This window comes from Anastrepha obliqua, chromosome 3, assembly GCF_027943255.1.
Source record: "Anastrepha obliqua isolate idAnaObli1 chromosome 3, idAnaObli1_1.0, whole genome shotgun sequence".
Lineage (NCBI taxonomy): Eukaryota > Metazoa > Arthropoda > Insecta > Diptera > Tephritidae > Anastrepha > Anastrepha obliqua.
The window spans coordinates 62,736,321-62,751,304 of NC_072894.1; the positions used below are offsets into that span (position 1 = coordinate 62,736,321).

The 14,984-nt window shown below is 36.7% G+C and overlaps 1 protein-coding gene across 2 annotated transcripts in view; it reads right to left on the minus strand.

Moving 5' to 3' along the window:
* Positions 1-2,296: 2,296 nt before the first annotated feature.
* The window catches only part of LOC129242754 (connectin-like), a 201,836-nt gene continuing 189,148 nt past the window's right edge, over positions 2,297-14,984 (minus strand). For both annotated transcript variants that reach the window (XM_054879574.1, XM_054879573.1), the window contains exon 4: positions 2,297-3,366. In XM_054879574.1, coding sequence (XP_054735549.1) covers positions 2,381-3,366 — 986 coding nt within the window. In that variant the 3' untranslated portion in view covers positions 2,297-2,380. The remainder of the gene's footprint in view (positions 3,367-14,984) is intronic.

Genomic DNA, 14,984 nt, shown 5'->3' on the forward strand with positions numbered 1-14,984 from the left:
ACTTAACGACAATGTTGAATAATGTTAATTATACTTAGATAAATGAACTACTTGCATTTGCTGGTTTTTGGCTTTGGTTTATTAAACAAAGTGTGTAAGCAAAAATATCAATGGCTACAATGGCGATACAACCAAACACATACACACACAAACCGATGTATTGTGTAAATATGTAACTACTCTACGGGATGAGTTTTGCTCAATTTTGTGCTCTTTAGGGGCTGCAGTAAGGGACTACGATACGTCGGTCACTGTTGGCAGCATAAATGTCCGCACACAATACGACTAGCTACGTCAAAGTACGAATTGCCAATGTGTCGAACATTGAAGAAGAATTTGTTTTATTATTTTATTTTTTCCATTCAGAGGAGAAATAAAAGAAAAAGGAGGTACCGGGTGCATCCGTACATTTGAAATAACTCAAATAACAGATTATCCATTACTGTGAGGGAGCTACAGGAGGATGATTACGAATTTCAGACATTTTACAGGATGTCTAAAAATGCTGGTAGAAATTGTGAAGCCGGATATTCAAAAACAAAAAACTAACAAGCTCGAATGTTTTAGCACGAAGGAAAGGATTAGGTTTACGTTGAGATGAGTAACATTTAAGATTTTAGTGTAGGGGACGGAGTAGAAGAAGGTGAGGACTTCTCAACCCTATTCCGTAGGAAAATTAATGTAAACTGCTGTATAGAACACCGAGGAAACTTTTGTCTGAAAACATTTCCATCTGTAGATAATTATTAGCACGAGGGTCAACATTTTTGTAAATTGCAAACTTTTTGAGGAATCTAATATACATAGGAAACATTTTTTATTGAAGATTTGTAGGCTTTTTAAATAAGATTATTCCACCTTTCCAAAACCAAATTTTCCTTTTGAATGCAAAATACATGAAAATCAATAACTGAGTACAAGCGTACTATTATTGAGCGTGAAATGCTGATGAAAACACTTTTGTCATCAATCTGCTCGAAAACGGTTTAAAGTTTTGACAAAAAAGATCCGCAATACAAAACGCAAGAGAGTGAGAAGCAACTGAATTTTGATCGCAGGCGATTGCGCCAGAATACGAATCATTTTTGTGATAATTTCTTCGCAATACAGAATAGAGCTGTTAAGGGCGCATTCCCACTAAAAAAATTAAATTAATACTTGATTTAAAAAATAAATTTACCCACTAGCAAATATAAATGAACGTAGATTTGTATGGAATTATTTGAAATTAGTAGGTATCGCTTGGTTGGTTTTACATTTATACAGGTTTACTTGTTTTTATTATGACTGTAATTTGAGTGCTTATGCATATTCCTAAAATTACATAAAAAGTTCTGCCAAAAAGGTTTGAGAATATATGTAGTGAAGTTCTTTCCAAGTTTTCGGGTTGCCAGAAAATACTCACACACTTCCACAGAAGTAAGTTTAGTAAGTATGTAATTTATTGTTACACTTAATTACTTCTTGTACAAATACATCTTCCATAAATTTTACCTTATTTCTAATTTCTTTATTACACTTTATTATACGCTGCTATACTACCTCTCAAATGTTTACTGCCAAACAGGCAGGTAAATTTTTTATTTGAGCTTATTAAAGCTGAGTGCTTTACCGTTTGCAGTCCTTTCGGCTTAAATTCTTAATGTATTATAGTAATAGTTTTGTTTATATTTTTCAGTAAAATTTTCAATAAAAAATAAGCATACAATTAATTGAAGCTCGTCTTCAAAATATTTTTTTTTTATAAAATTATTTATTATTTCACAAAGCATTTTAATATGTTAAATATATTTTTTGTTTCCATGAACTTTACGGATTATTAAAAATTAATTTTTGCTTCTCTCCATTAAATTCTGAATTGTTATATACAATTGTAAGCTACCTACGAATTATATTGGCCTGTTCTAAAATTATTCAGATTCCTTAAGCTTGCCTACATAAGCACCAGGCATTTAATTATAATATTTTTTAATTAGATTCAAAGTGTTTATGTACTATTTACAGTGTTGCTGAATGTTTTGAGACTTCAAATTAATTAAAATGGCAAACATCTTTGAAAAAAAAATTGCTAATAGTTATGTTTATTTAAAGCATTTGTAAATATAAAAACGTCTAAGAATCGTTGCTTGAATTATCATTAACTTTTTTGTTTTGCTATTTTTACTTTGCCTTAATCTCAAATGTTCAAAAAAAAAAAATTAAAATAAATAATTTTAAACACTAAAATTATTTTAAGTATTAATAATTGTAGTTAAATATACACAGCTGCTTACCACGATCTGCACGGTTAGCCGCCTTTCGAATATCTTGGCAATATCCCCAAATGTACCCATGTTTAAAAATATCTGATACTTACTGTACCCTGCGCCTTTACATCCCCTTAACCGATTCGCCGTCTGCTGCTGAAGCGTAAAATTAACGCCACCACACCTCCAAATGTCCGTGTAGCCATTGTCAGGCCATATCCGCCGGATGACATATTGCTCTGCGCCTGATTGCTACGTACATCCATAAGATCGCGCGACAGTGGTAATTCTGTGGGATCGCTTAGCTCATCGTGACACGGCAGATACTCCGGTTTGAGTGTGAAGAGACGTACCTTAATGCCCAAAGGCTGTGGCTTACTACTGGCTGTATGTTCGGCGTTTGAGCTGGTCATGGCGATGACATCATTGGTTTGCTGATTGTACAAGGCGTTTTGTTTAAATGCATCCAAACCGTCGCCTAGTTCTACTTGCTGCGCAAGCAGTAGTTCATGCGGAGCAGGATTACCACCAACGCCGGTGGTTTCGTCATAGTAATCATCTCGTAGATTGGCCGATGATATAGATTTCTTTTTCTTTTCACCAATTATATTGGCGGTAGCGACGATTGGTATGTCGGATGCGGCTAAGATTGCATCGTTATACATTTCCGACTGGCTACTGGCAGCTGCAACTACTTCTTCTTTGGCGGCAATCGACCGTTTGCTTAGCGTCAAAATGTGTGCGCTATTTTCGGGTATGCTGGCAATAGCAGCCGCATTGCCTTCACCAACCTCCACATTATCGGCTGTTAGTTGCATTTGTTCGAAACGATGCCCATTGCTGCCACTACTGCTCACTTTTCGCTGGGTGCCACTTTCACGGGACTTGGAGAATCGCTTGCGCCCGATGTTGCTGCCACCTAAGTTTTCACCATTGTAGCTAGAACCGATGTTCAATAGATCTAAAATGTGGTTTGGTATGGGCTCAATAAAGTTGGAAATTTTTGGATCATGCAATGTGCAAACAAAATCCTCGAGCATGTCACGAAGCTGCATGAACCGTGTGCGATTTTTCAATTCAAATATCCATCGGAGGCGGCAATCACAAACGAAATTATTTTCTGTAATAAAGAAGAAAGCGGTGCGGTGTAAGTTATATGCGTGCTACAAAAATGAATGTAAATATCTTATGAAACTAGTCATTTATGTGAGAAAAATGAGAAAGTCTATTAATAGATTTACAGCTAAGAATTACCAATTGGTGGGCTTACTTCAAAGCGCTGTATGTGCACGTACACATGTACATGCCAACGAGTATATGAAAAAAGTACAAAATTCAACAACGCTTAAGAAATTTTAGCCCTTAACGAACCAATGCCGCCATATAAGCGACATGACTATGTTACTTACTAGACCAAATACCGCCCATATGGCGGGAAAAATAATTTTAGTATTTTTATAATTCTTATATTGTCACACTATATTTGCAAATATGTCTCAAGCATTGTTCTCTATCTGTCTCTGTCATTTCTTGGAGTTTTGTGTACCTCAAGAATGCGCAAATGCTGAACAGAGTTTGCAACGACTAGACAGACCCTATGCGAGGCGATCAGGTAGGTAAGTAAGTATGTAAGTAAAATATGAAACTCCACATCATTTGCATTGCAACTTAAAAATACTCTAATCTTCTATTTCGCGGGGAATACGTCCCACAAGTTTTTATTGCGCTATTTCCTAATGAAAACTAAAGTTAGGGAAGTACTTCGGAGGGTAACACATCCTAAAATAATGTAAAATTTAAATGGTCTCTTTACTCTATTACCCTAAATATATGTATGTATAAATATTTTAAATAATATTAATTTAATAAAGTATAAATATTTTGTTTTCCAATTTTCAAAAATAGTTTTGATCAGGTGGTAAGTAAGCTAGTAGTACTTGCGGACCGTTAAAGCAATAATTTTCAGGTATAAACAATATTTCTTACAATTATAGTTGTTAAAAGCCTAGCAATAAAAAATTAAAAGGGTACGAATATTTTTTAGTTCACAATCATCAAACTCAGTTAACCTCGGTGAGGACTGATTACATCGTCCGACGGTAACATTCTATAGGAATCTAAGTAAGAATGGAATAAGGGATTTTCGACACAATAGTCTATACAGATGGCCGTAAAATAGATTGTGGTATTGGAGCTGGTATATATTCTCACAGACTTAAAATTGAGAAATCTGTGCGTCTCCCTAATACCAGAAGTGTCTTCTAGGTGGAAGTACTGTGGAGACTTGTAGGATACTAATCGCAGATTTCTCTTTTAAGTGCAATACCGCTATTTTTTCGGATAGCCAAAGTGCAATCCAGCCACTGGGTTCGGCTACTACAACCTCTAAAGTGGTGGAACACAGTAGGAATTGCCTTTCCACCTGGAGGGAAAACCATAAAGTTACCTTAATCTGGGTCTCGGGTCATCGAAACATTGAAGGTATCGAAAAAGCAGATGAACTGGCAAGAGGGCGGATCTGCCATGAATAATGCTCGGTATTCACACCATTAGGTGCAGTCTAGAATATAATATCCCTAAAATTCCTCCGAATCGCGGATTGCAGATAGAAATACCAGATGAAATGCAAAATTAACAGAACGTTATGGCCCACATAAAACCTCAAGCAATCGTCGACATTGTTAAACATGAAACGGCTGGACCCCTGGTGACTAACGGCAGTCTTAACTGGCTTATGGTCTATTGGAGAACAAGTAGCCAAAAGGCGTATCCCTCACAATACATACTGTCCCAGCTGTAAGCAACCGGATAAAAAGGAAACAATCTTCCATTTCCTCTGTGAATTCCCTGCCCCATGGAAGGACAGAATGTTAACCCTAGGCCAATCGCTGCTGGAGAGTCTCGACAACTGTCTGGCTTAGACGAAAACAACCTAATAAAGTTCTTAAATCGCACAGACTGGATATAGTCATGCTGTAAATAACCATTACAAAAGTTAGTAACGAGGATGTGACAACAAAATGGTGCGGAAGCGCTAGTTGTATTCTGGAAGAATCACCACTTTAACCAACCAATCAACCAACCATCAATTTCTGGAGTTCCAGTGTAGAACATAAGGCCACAACGAATTTCTTCCGTTTAGTTCTGTTTTGCGCCAATATCTTTACTTCATTCCAGCTAAGGTGCATAGCATGGGTTTCCGACTCCAGCACGGGTTGTCTCCCTATCTGCGGCTTCTTTGGGGGTTTCAATCCATGGCGGACTTTGTTATGCCGCCATTTGCTCTGCTCAGAATATAACCGACTCCGCCTAGTTTTCTTTTTCAGATCTCTAACAGCATTGGCTTCTGCTCTGGCCCATAGGTCGGCATTCACTATAGTGTTCAGTCAGAATATTTTAGGATTTTTTGGAGGCTTCTGTTTACAAAGACTTGTAGTGAGCTTGTGCCAGCTCTCGTCGCATTCCACGCTTCGCACCCGTAAAATAAAGACGAATATTTAGTCAATAGTAAGTGCATATGTATTTTTTAGGCTGACAATTTCCAATTTTGAGTCGAGCCTTTTATTTGCAACATAATATATCAGCCATGAAAGAGCATGTCATTTTGATCCAATGCTAATGAACAAAATTACGGCTTATAATACTTTACATTTGTACCCGTGCGAATTAGTGCAGCCAGGTCGTATAGCGTAGCTTAAAATAGAAGATATCTATACATAAAATCTATAACCACCTCCACTGTTTTATTTCTTTACAGAACGTTTATAATAAAATTATTTGCCAGAGTTGGATCATTTGAAAAATCAATGCCTAGTTGAGAAATGTCCTTGCTCAGCCGTGCGTAGAGGTACCTTCGAATGACCCGCATTATTGCCTACGAACACAGGTACAAAGTATTTTTTGAATTTTTAAAAATTTGTAGCTCTCTAGTTGTTCGTGTATGCCATCCAGTTTTAATTTCCGAAGACTATTTGACGACATTGGGTCATGTTTGAGGGATGTCGCTCTTTTGTACACTTCTAGAATATTCCTTTGCACCCTGAGAGGGCACTTGGCTTGAATCAAGACTTTGAAACTCTTTTACAGGCATTACGTTGTACAACATCATTACTAGTTCAAATTTATTCTTGAACTTAAATTTAACATTGAAGTCACATTTGGACAAGTCATTTGTACAAAATCGATCATTTCCAGGCAGCTCAGATTTGCTGAGAGGAAAATAATTTTCGCCATCCAAAACGTGTAATATTTTGTTGAAACTGCGAATCATCCAACGCCTTTCGACTTCATTTCACGATGTATTCTGGTTGCACAACTTATTTTCGGCACCTATTTGAGCTTTCCTTAATGCTTTGCAATTCATTTATGCAGCGTATTCTGTTTGCTTATGTCATCCCTATTGTTGAACTTACATTAAGGTTGGATAGACAGCGTTAGTCATGATCAATAGAATCCTCTCACTTCCACAACTGTTTTTACGCTCATAACCTTCAGAATTCTAAAGGGGTTTTCAATAACAGGTGTTATTTTGAATAGCCCGCTATTTCGGTAGATGTCATTTTGAAGCTGTCATTTTTTGGTATTTGACAAGTAGAAACTACGTCATTAATAAATATGGAACAATACATGTTTACACTGAAATTATTAAATTTCACTATACAAATGTTGAAAATTTGGCAGAGACGGTTCGTAAAACTCGAACATGTTTGGGTCATCGTGAAGCACCTTGTCGGACCGCAATACAGAAATAAGTGAAAAAATTCGAGCTGTTGGGACAAGTTAGTGATGTGAAGAATAAAACCCGTAAAAACCCTTTAGAAGTATAATATCTTCGAGTGTAGTGGAAAAATATTCGCTTCGCAAATCCGGCCTATATCTCTATACAAGTATATACAGATATATTCTGAATAAATTTATGGGTTAATTCCGGGATTACTTGAAGTTAGAGCCGAAATGCCCCACAAAGTTGCTTCTTCTTGGAGGAAGTAGGTTAGGTAAGGTTAGATTGGAGACCCAAGGAGTAGGCACACTTGAACGAAGAAAACGAATTTGTCCTTTCAGATTGTATGAATTACCTATTGAAATATTGGTTAGTTGGCAATAAGCAGCACTCTTTTCTGGATATCATATTTAGGTTAGGTTTATTGGTATTTATTTATCAGATTATGTTCTACATCACAGTTATATTATGTAAATTGCAATCACTCAAGCTAAAGGGTGATTTTTTAAGAGCTATAGGAAAGTTTTTCAAAAAAACACACGTAACAACAAGTCCATTGTTACACGTGCTGTGTGGCATGTGGCACCGTCTTGCTGAAACCACATGTCATGCAAGTCAAGCCTTTGCATATTGGGCAAAAAAAAGTTGGATATCATTTCACGGTAGCGCTCACCATTCACAGTTACGTTACGATTCGCAGCATCTTTGAAGAAGTACGGTCCAATGATACCTCCAGCCCATAAACCGCACCAAACTGTGACCTTTTCTGGATACATTGGTAGCTCTTGCAATTCTTCTGGCTGATCTTCACTCCAAAATCGTCAATTCTGTTTATTTACGTACCCATTGATTCAAAAATGAGCATCGTCGCTGAACACAATTTTTCGATAAAAAAGTGGATCTTCGGCCAACTTTCCAAGGGCCCATTCACCAAAAATTCTGCGTAGCGGTAAGTCGTTCGGCTTCAATTCTTGCACCAGCTGTATTCTGGAAGGTTTCACACCTAAATCCTTTCGCAAAATGTTCCACGTTTCTGAGTAACGGAGGCCCAATTGCTGCGAACGGTGACGAATCGATAATTGATGGTCATCATTAACACTGGCCGATACAGCTGCGATATTTTCTTCAGTTCGCACTCTACGTAAGCATGTTGGTGGTTTGATGACCAATAATGTAAATTTGGTTCTAAATTTAGTCACAATAGCTCGAATAGCCGCTTCAGTGGGTCGATTAAACTAAACTGACCATAAAATGGAAGAAGCGCGCGATAAACTTTCTTAAGAGAACACGCACTTTTATAATAAAATTCAACGATTTGCAAGCGTTGTTCGTTTGTAAGACGATTCATGGTAAATTATAGACCAAACTAAAGAAATTTGGCAGTGAAACAAAATATGAAACGTGCGTCAGCTGTTTAAACCAACTGTTTAAAAAGATAATAGCTAAAAAATCACCCTTTATATATTAAGGGCATCTATCTACAAGTACATTGCTTTGTGATACCTATATTTAGCTAAATCCATGTACAAATACATCACTTAGAGTTCAATGCGTTCAACCTGTAGGCTTTACAATTCCACACATAGTGCCCCATTATGTTCTTCTGCAACTTCTTGTTCGTCAACGTCTACTGACCGGTGACTTTGCTCCTGTTTTATTTTTCTTTAGTGCGTTCCAGTGCTGTCAAGCGTTTCAGTTACGTGATCAATTATTAGCCTTCACGCCCCGGCAGAGAACGAGTGGCCAATTTGCACACTTCTGAACAAGTTAGTACAATGGCTCCTTTCCTCATCGAATCTAGTTACACAGTTGCATGTATTGCTCGCTTCCTCAATCGCTCGTAAAATGTTTGGCTTAGCCTTACCGTCTACCTTCCAATTTAGTATATGGGCATAGGTACATGAGTACAAATGTATGTACAGTCAATGTCCATACAAGAGGACAATTGTCTTTTCCGTTACCAGAACCCGGTCGTCCATTCATTCAGCAATCCGTCATCCACACAATCTTCGTAGGGCTTGCCATATCCTGTTTTGAATAGAAATTCGTAGTCATTTTTTCTCCTCTGTATCATATTGTCTTCTTTTTTTCTTGCTCTATTGGCTCTTGATGTCACTATTCCGTTTCGTTCGAATTGGCATCCAATTGAGATGTCGCTGTCATTTTATTTTGCTGCTACAGTCAAAATCTTGGCTATATTGTGACTTGATGTTAAATTTCCAAATTCCAGTGTTGCTTCTGTTACACCATCAGCTCAGTCACCTTTCGTGTTGCATTTAATTTTAGTGCGATATGCCTATAGACATATAAATATATACTCGTATGTGTCCATCTGTCCGTGCGCTGATACCTCAATGAAATTCGGGGAAAAGTGGAAAAATAGGCGTAACGACTTGCACTTTTTGGTAAATGCGTATATCTCGATAATGACTTTATGAAACTCGTGCGTATTTGGTACAATATTGCTCTGATATATATTAGATCTGACATAATTATTACTGAGATTAATTTAAAAAGGACTTCTACTTTTTTATGTTAAGATTAATTTTCATTCGTCCGCCTGATGTAATAAATAATAGCTCTCATTCTCTATGACCTTGGATGCTTCTAACAGCCAGCCCAAACAAAATTTTACTAAAATGAGCGCTGATATAAGAAGGTCGGTTCGGTCTGAATTTAACTTTTTTCACTTTTTATACGCGTGTGCCATAAAGTCTGTGTACACTTTACAAATAATTTTAAATTGATTAATTATTTATATATATTTTTTATTTATTTATTCTTCCATTACATTCTTAAGTTACAAAACTAAAAGAAAAGAAAGTCTGTGTACTGTTATTAAACATATGGAGAAGCTTTATAAATAATAAACAAAACCGGACTTCACTCAATCTATTTGACATTGAGTTTACTATGTAATTTCTCTGTTTCCTCAGTTGTAATTTTCGCCCATTCCTATTCCTCCGCATAACACTTCGCCGACTTCGACTTCGTTTTTCTAACAGCTTTGAGCTTTTTTGGCCTATTAGCGGCAGTCTAATCACCTACCCTGCCAGAAAGCAAAATATATTTACGCAACCAACACAAACAAGGACAAAAAAAAAAAAAACACAAGAGCCAAATCTTAACGATCTCGGCACTATATTTAGGGTCATTACCTTTTTGGAACCAAAATGTTCTTGATAAGCAAAGATTTTCGGCACTCTGTTCCAAATTTACACAAAGCTTAAATTGTTACACTTGTGGTTGTTAAGCTACTGTATTGGAAAATATTATCGTTTTTGAAATATTTAGACTATGTAAAGATAAATAGTGTAAGTTCGAAGAAAACAGCGGCATATTTGATAGTAAAGCACGCGCTTGATTTTATGACTCTGGCCGTCCTAAGTATTATGATAAAGAGTGGTTCCTGTCGGATTCATTAGTGCGAAATATTATTTTTTCTGAAAATTCAATGATTAAATTTATAAAGCAATGTAGCATAGCACTGAGAGTCGAGCGGAAGTTGTTACCAAATTTACGAATGTTATTTCGGCCCAAATTAGGCAAATTCTTGTGAAACATGGGGCCAGGCGTTGTCGTGAAGGAGTATGGTTTGACCATGCCGATCTAGTCCTTTCAGACGAATAGCCTCATTCATGCGATATAGATAGGCAATGTAGAGCTCCTTGTTGACCGCGGCATTCTTTTCGAGCATTTCTCAGTGCACCAGGCTCCCGCAGTCCCACCAAATACATATCCTGATCTTCTTTGGATCAAGATCCGGCTTGACTTTCGTCTTTGACGTATCTCCTGGAGCCACCCACTCCTTTCTTTGCTTCATATGGATATAGATAGGCAATGTAGAGCTCCTTGTTGACCGCGGCATTCTTTTCGAGCATTTCTCAGTGCACCAGGCTCGCCCAGTCCCACCAAATACATATCCTGATCTTCTTTGGATGAAGATCCGGCTTGACTTTCGTCTTTGACTTATCTCCTGGAGCCACCCACTCCTTTCTTTGCTTCATATGGATATATAGGCACCATTTTTCATCTCCCGTGGCACCATTTCTCATCTCCACGTGTTGTTCGAAGACGGTCGAGATGTTGAGAGTTACCTTCAACTCTTTGTTTGTTTCATTGAGCCCCTGAGGCACCAAGGCTCCCAATTTTTCGGTAAATCCCATTGAATGAAGGTGATTCAGAATTGTTTTATGATCATAGTTAATTTTTTCCGCCAATCGACGACCAATGATGGTTTGGCGACCGTTCTCCTTCAAATTCTTCATCGAATTCAGAAGACCCGCAGCGGGACTTGTCATCGACGTAAAACTCGCGCTGTAGACTCGCCCTGGAAAGCTTTTCCATGAACGCCGCAAATGTCCCGGGCTGCTTCGGCAAATTTCTGACCTCGATGAAAAGCAAAGAAGAGCAGGCACCGAAAATGTTGATTTTTGCCTCCTGGGTATTCCATTTCTAGGCCTCAAAACTAATAAAAAATTAAATAACTCAAAAATACAATTAACACATTTTTTTGGGGCAGAAAGAGTTCTATCGAATGAATACTTACCCTTTGCCAAACAGTAAACAAATCGTTGTAAAATAAAAGAAAATATGAAAGGGATATGAACCCACAACCCAATAGTATTTAACTACACAAACAAATTACGTTTTAATGCTCTGTCAATGCGTTCAACGACCGTCGTTTTCTTTGAAATTGCACTAGTTTTTAAGTACTTTTGCATACTCTAAAGATTTCAACACCATTTTTCAATACAGTTCTTTAATAACAACAAACAAAGAGCTTCTACTAAATAGTGTGACAATTTCAGCTTTGTGTAAATACTTTTGATACTTTGAATATACGTATATAATTGGCTTTTTACTGAGTATTTGGCTGAGCTCCTCTTATTTGTGGAGTGCGTCTTGATGCTGTTCCCCAAATGAAGCGACCTACACTTTTAAGCCGACTCCAAACGGCAAATGGTTTTTCATAAAAACTTTACCATAAACCTTTACATTAAACCATAAAAACCTGAAATACTCTCAGAGGTTTGCCATTGCCTACTGAGGGGCGACCGCTATTAGAAAACTCCTTTCTATGTATCACTTAGTGTTTCATGTATGGAGATTTGAACCTGTGCACTTCCGTAGGGTAGTCACGTGGCAATCCATTCAGCTGAGGCAGCTATAACCTCCATATATTTTTAACCTAACTAATTAAATTGTAATAGTTTTATAGTGTTAATTATGGCCAAACTCAATTCCCTATCTAAATTTAACTTCGTAATTGACACTTTCTGAGATCAACTGTAAACTTCAATTGAACTGCATGCCTGTTTATTATGTTACATACCAGTTTGTGTATATTTATGTATGTGTAAGAGAACATACTATAATATACACTCTCGTATTACTGTACAAAAGTCAATTTGCAATTTAGCAAGTAAGTGCACTTAGATACATATCAAGCACAGTTCAGACCACACTTATCAACCACTAATCGACTGAGTAGCAAGCAAAGTAACTGGTTGCAGAAATATCAAAGTTAGCCTTGGCATGTCTGTGTGACATTTCCACACATATCCAATGTTTCCTGCAAAGTTTAGATGCTGCAAATATAGAGGGTCGTAGTCCGTTGTATAGAACTTAAAAATAATACCAGTGAAAATGTTCTCAAATACAATTTTATATAGGTACACGTATCCTGGCGGCCGCCATAGCCGAATGGTGCACGACTACCATTCGGTAGTGTCCTGGTTTGAAAACTCGGAAATAAAACACCAAATTATTGAAAACGTTTTTTCTAAAAACGGAAGAGCGACCGCAAGCAATTGCGCATACTCAGTGTATTTCTGCAATGAAAAAACTCCGCATAAGAAAACAAACCATCTGCCGTAGTGTGCCCATTGCCGGACACTTCGACCTAAATGATATATTAGAAGAAGTTAATACTAGTCGCATTGAATAGTACTATTATTTTTCCTACTACTATACAAATTTCAAAATATCTGCAACAGGAGTATTGTTAATTTCATTCAGATCCATTTGTTCTCGATGAGGGATGTGCAGCCTTGTCTTTGCCGAGGCAATACAGTTGCACAAGATATTCTCTGTGGTTTCATCATCCTTCAAACAGAGTATACAGTTTGTCTCATTCCCAGTGTGAATTTTTGACAGGTGGTAATTTAAATAATAGTGACCTGCAATTTTTCTGAAATCTACTTTACGCATGTTGGGCAGTACCCTATAGGTAATACCCTGTATTTAAAAGAACTTTTGGTCTTGACGGAGTTCTTGTGTGACTTTTTAATGGATCATTCTTTGAGTATTCTCTCAACTCCCAACCCTGAATTTAGCTTCTGCCGAAATGATATCACAGTACGGTTTTGGATAGTGAACATCTATGATACTATCGACGAGCTCATCAGAAGTTTCATTACCTTTTATTACAGAGTGACCCAAAACCCAACAAAGTACAATTTTATTAGTTGAACTAAGTTGGGTTAGGTTGCTAAGGCAACTGTACACTTGTTTCTAGCCATTTAATGGCTCTACTCTTGTTTCGAGCCATTTTAATGCAGCTTAAGGAGAGAAATTTCAAAAAATCGAGTTTTGGTTTTTTTCGATATTTCGAAAGTATAGCATCTGAAGAATATACTGTGAAATTTTTATGCGGAAATACCCTATATTATAGGATCTAACGCCCATTAACTAGGCAGAGAGCGGTCCGCGCTCCTGTACTTCAAACTTTAAACTCATTCACATATCTCGAAACTACTTTCATCGGTCTGGCGTTGTCAAGAAAATAAAATTTTTCAACCGAATCGCCTGAAATTTTAATATGTTGTGCACAACATTAATGACTATCGCCCGTACGAGAATCATATTATTATTGCAATTTTTAGAGTGTTAAATTCAAAACCGCGCCTTTTTTCAAAAAAAAAAAAATTTCTATTTTAGTACGGGAAATAGCTGGAGTCATACTGGTTAATATTTTTTTGGGTTTTTGTGTTTCAGATAAATAGAAGAATCAAAATGGACAACACCGTCCAGGTTCAATTTTTCGGGAGGATCAAATTCAGAGCAATTTTTAAAATTAAAAAAAAACTTTTTTCAATTTTGTATGTAAATAAAGTATGGAAATAAAGCCTACAAAATTTAAATAAAAAGCCAAAAAAATTTAAATATCGTTTTTCATTTTTTTATTGTGAAAACAAAAATTTTAAGAAATACGCCCTAGACCACCGGGACTCCTTAACTGTATATAGAGTATATAGTTACGTGTGCACCCTTTCACAAGATTTATTCTCGCACAGCTTAAAATTGCTTGAATTTCAACCTAAAAGACAATAGGCCATTTGCCCATTGGTTCGACTCCAACTCTAGTATTTGTTTTCGAACTTTCTGTGAACTATTCGCGCCTACTGGGATCGGCACAAGGTCCTCCCAGTTCCCATTCGTCGCGTGCTGAGATTATGAATTCAGACCTATGGTTAAATATAGATTTTGGATTAGTGGGGGAGGCTTAGGTGACGATCTGTCTAATCATCATGGCAAATATCCAATGGATCATTTCAGAGTCAAGAGCGCATGTGAAAATATAGCATCTATAACAAATCTGATCTTAAAAAGACGATATGTGAAGAGTGGAACCAAATTAGTCAGGAATACACAAAAAAAAAATTGGTTGACTCCATGCCATCATGCCATGTCTTGAATCTGTAATTGATAATAAAGGAGACCCATGTGAGTATTAAATACCTTAAAATGTTAAGAAGTAGAAATTAATAGTTGTTCGTTTTGTATCATTTAAGCTGTGGCGTGAATTCTTAACATGTTTTTTGTTTTTTGTTTGTATTACAATTAAAGTTGAACACAGGTTTGTATTTTATGTTGAAAATTTACATACAGCAAAATAAATAAAATGTCTCTTTTTATCATTTCCGCAAAATATGAAGTATAGAACACTTAACAAAAAAAAAAATATATATATATATATATATATGTATGTATGTATGTATATAATTGGCTCTTGT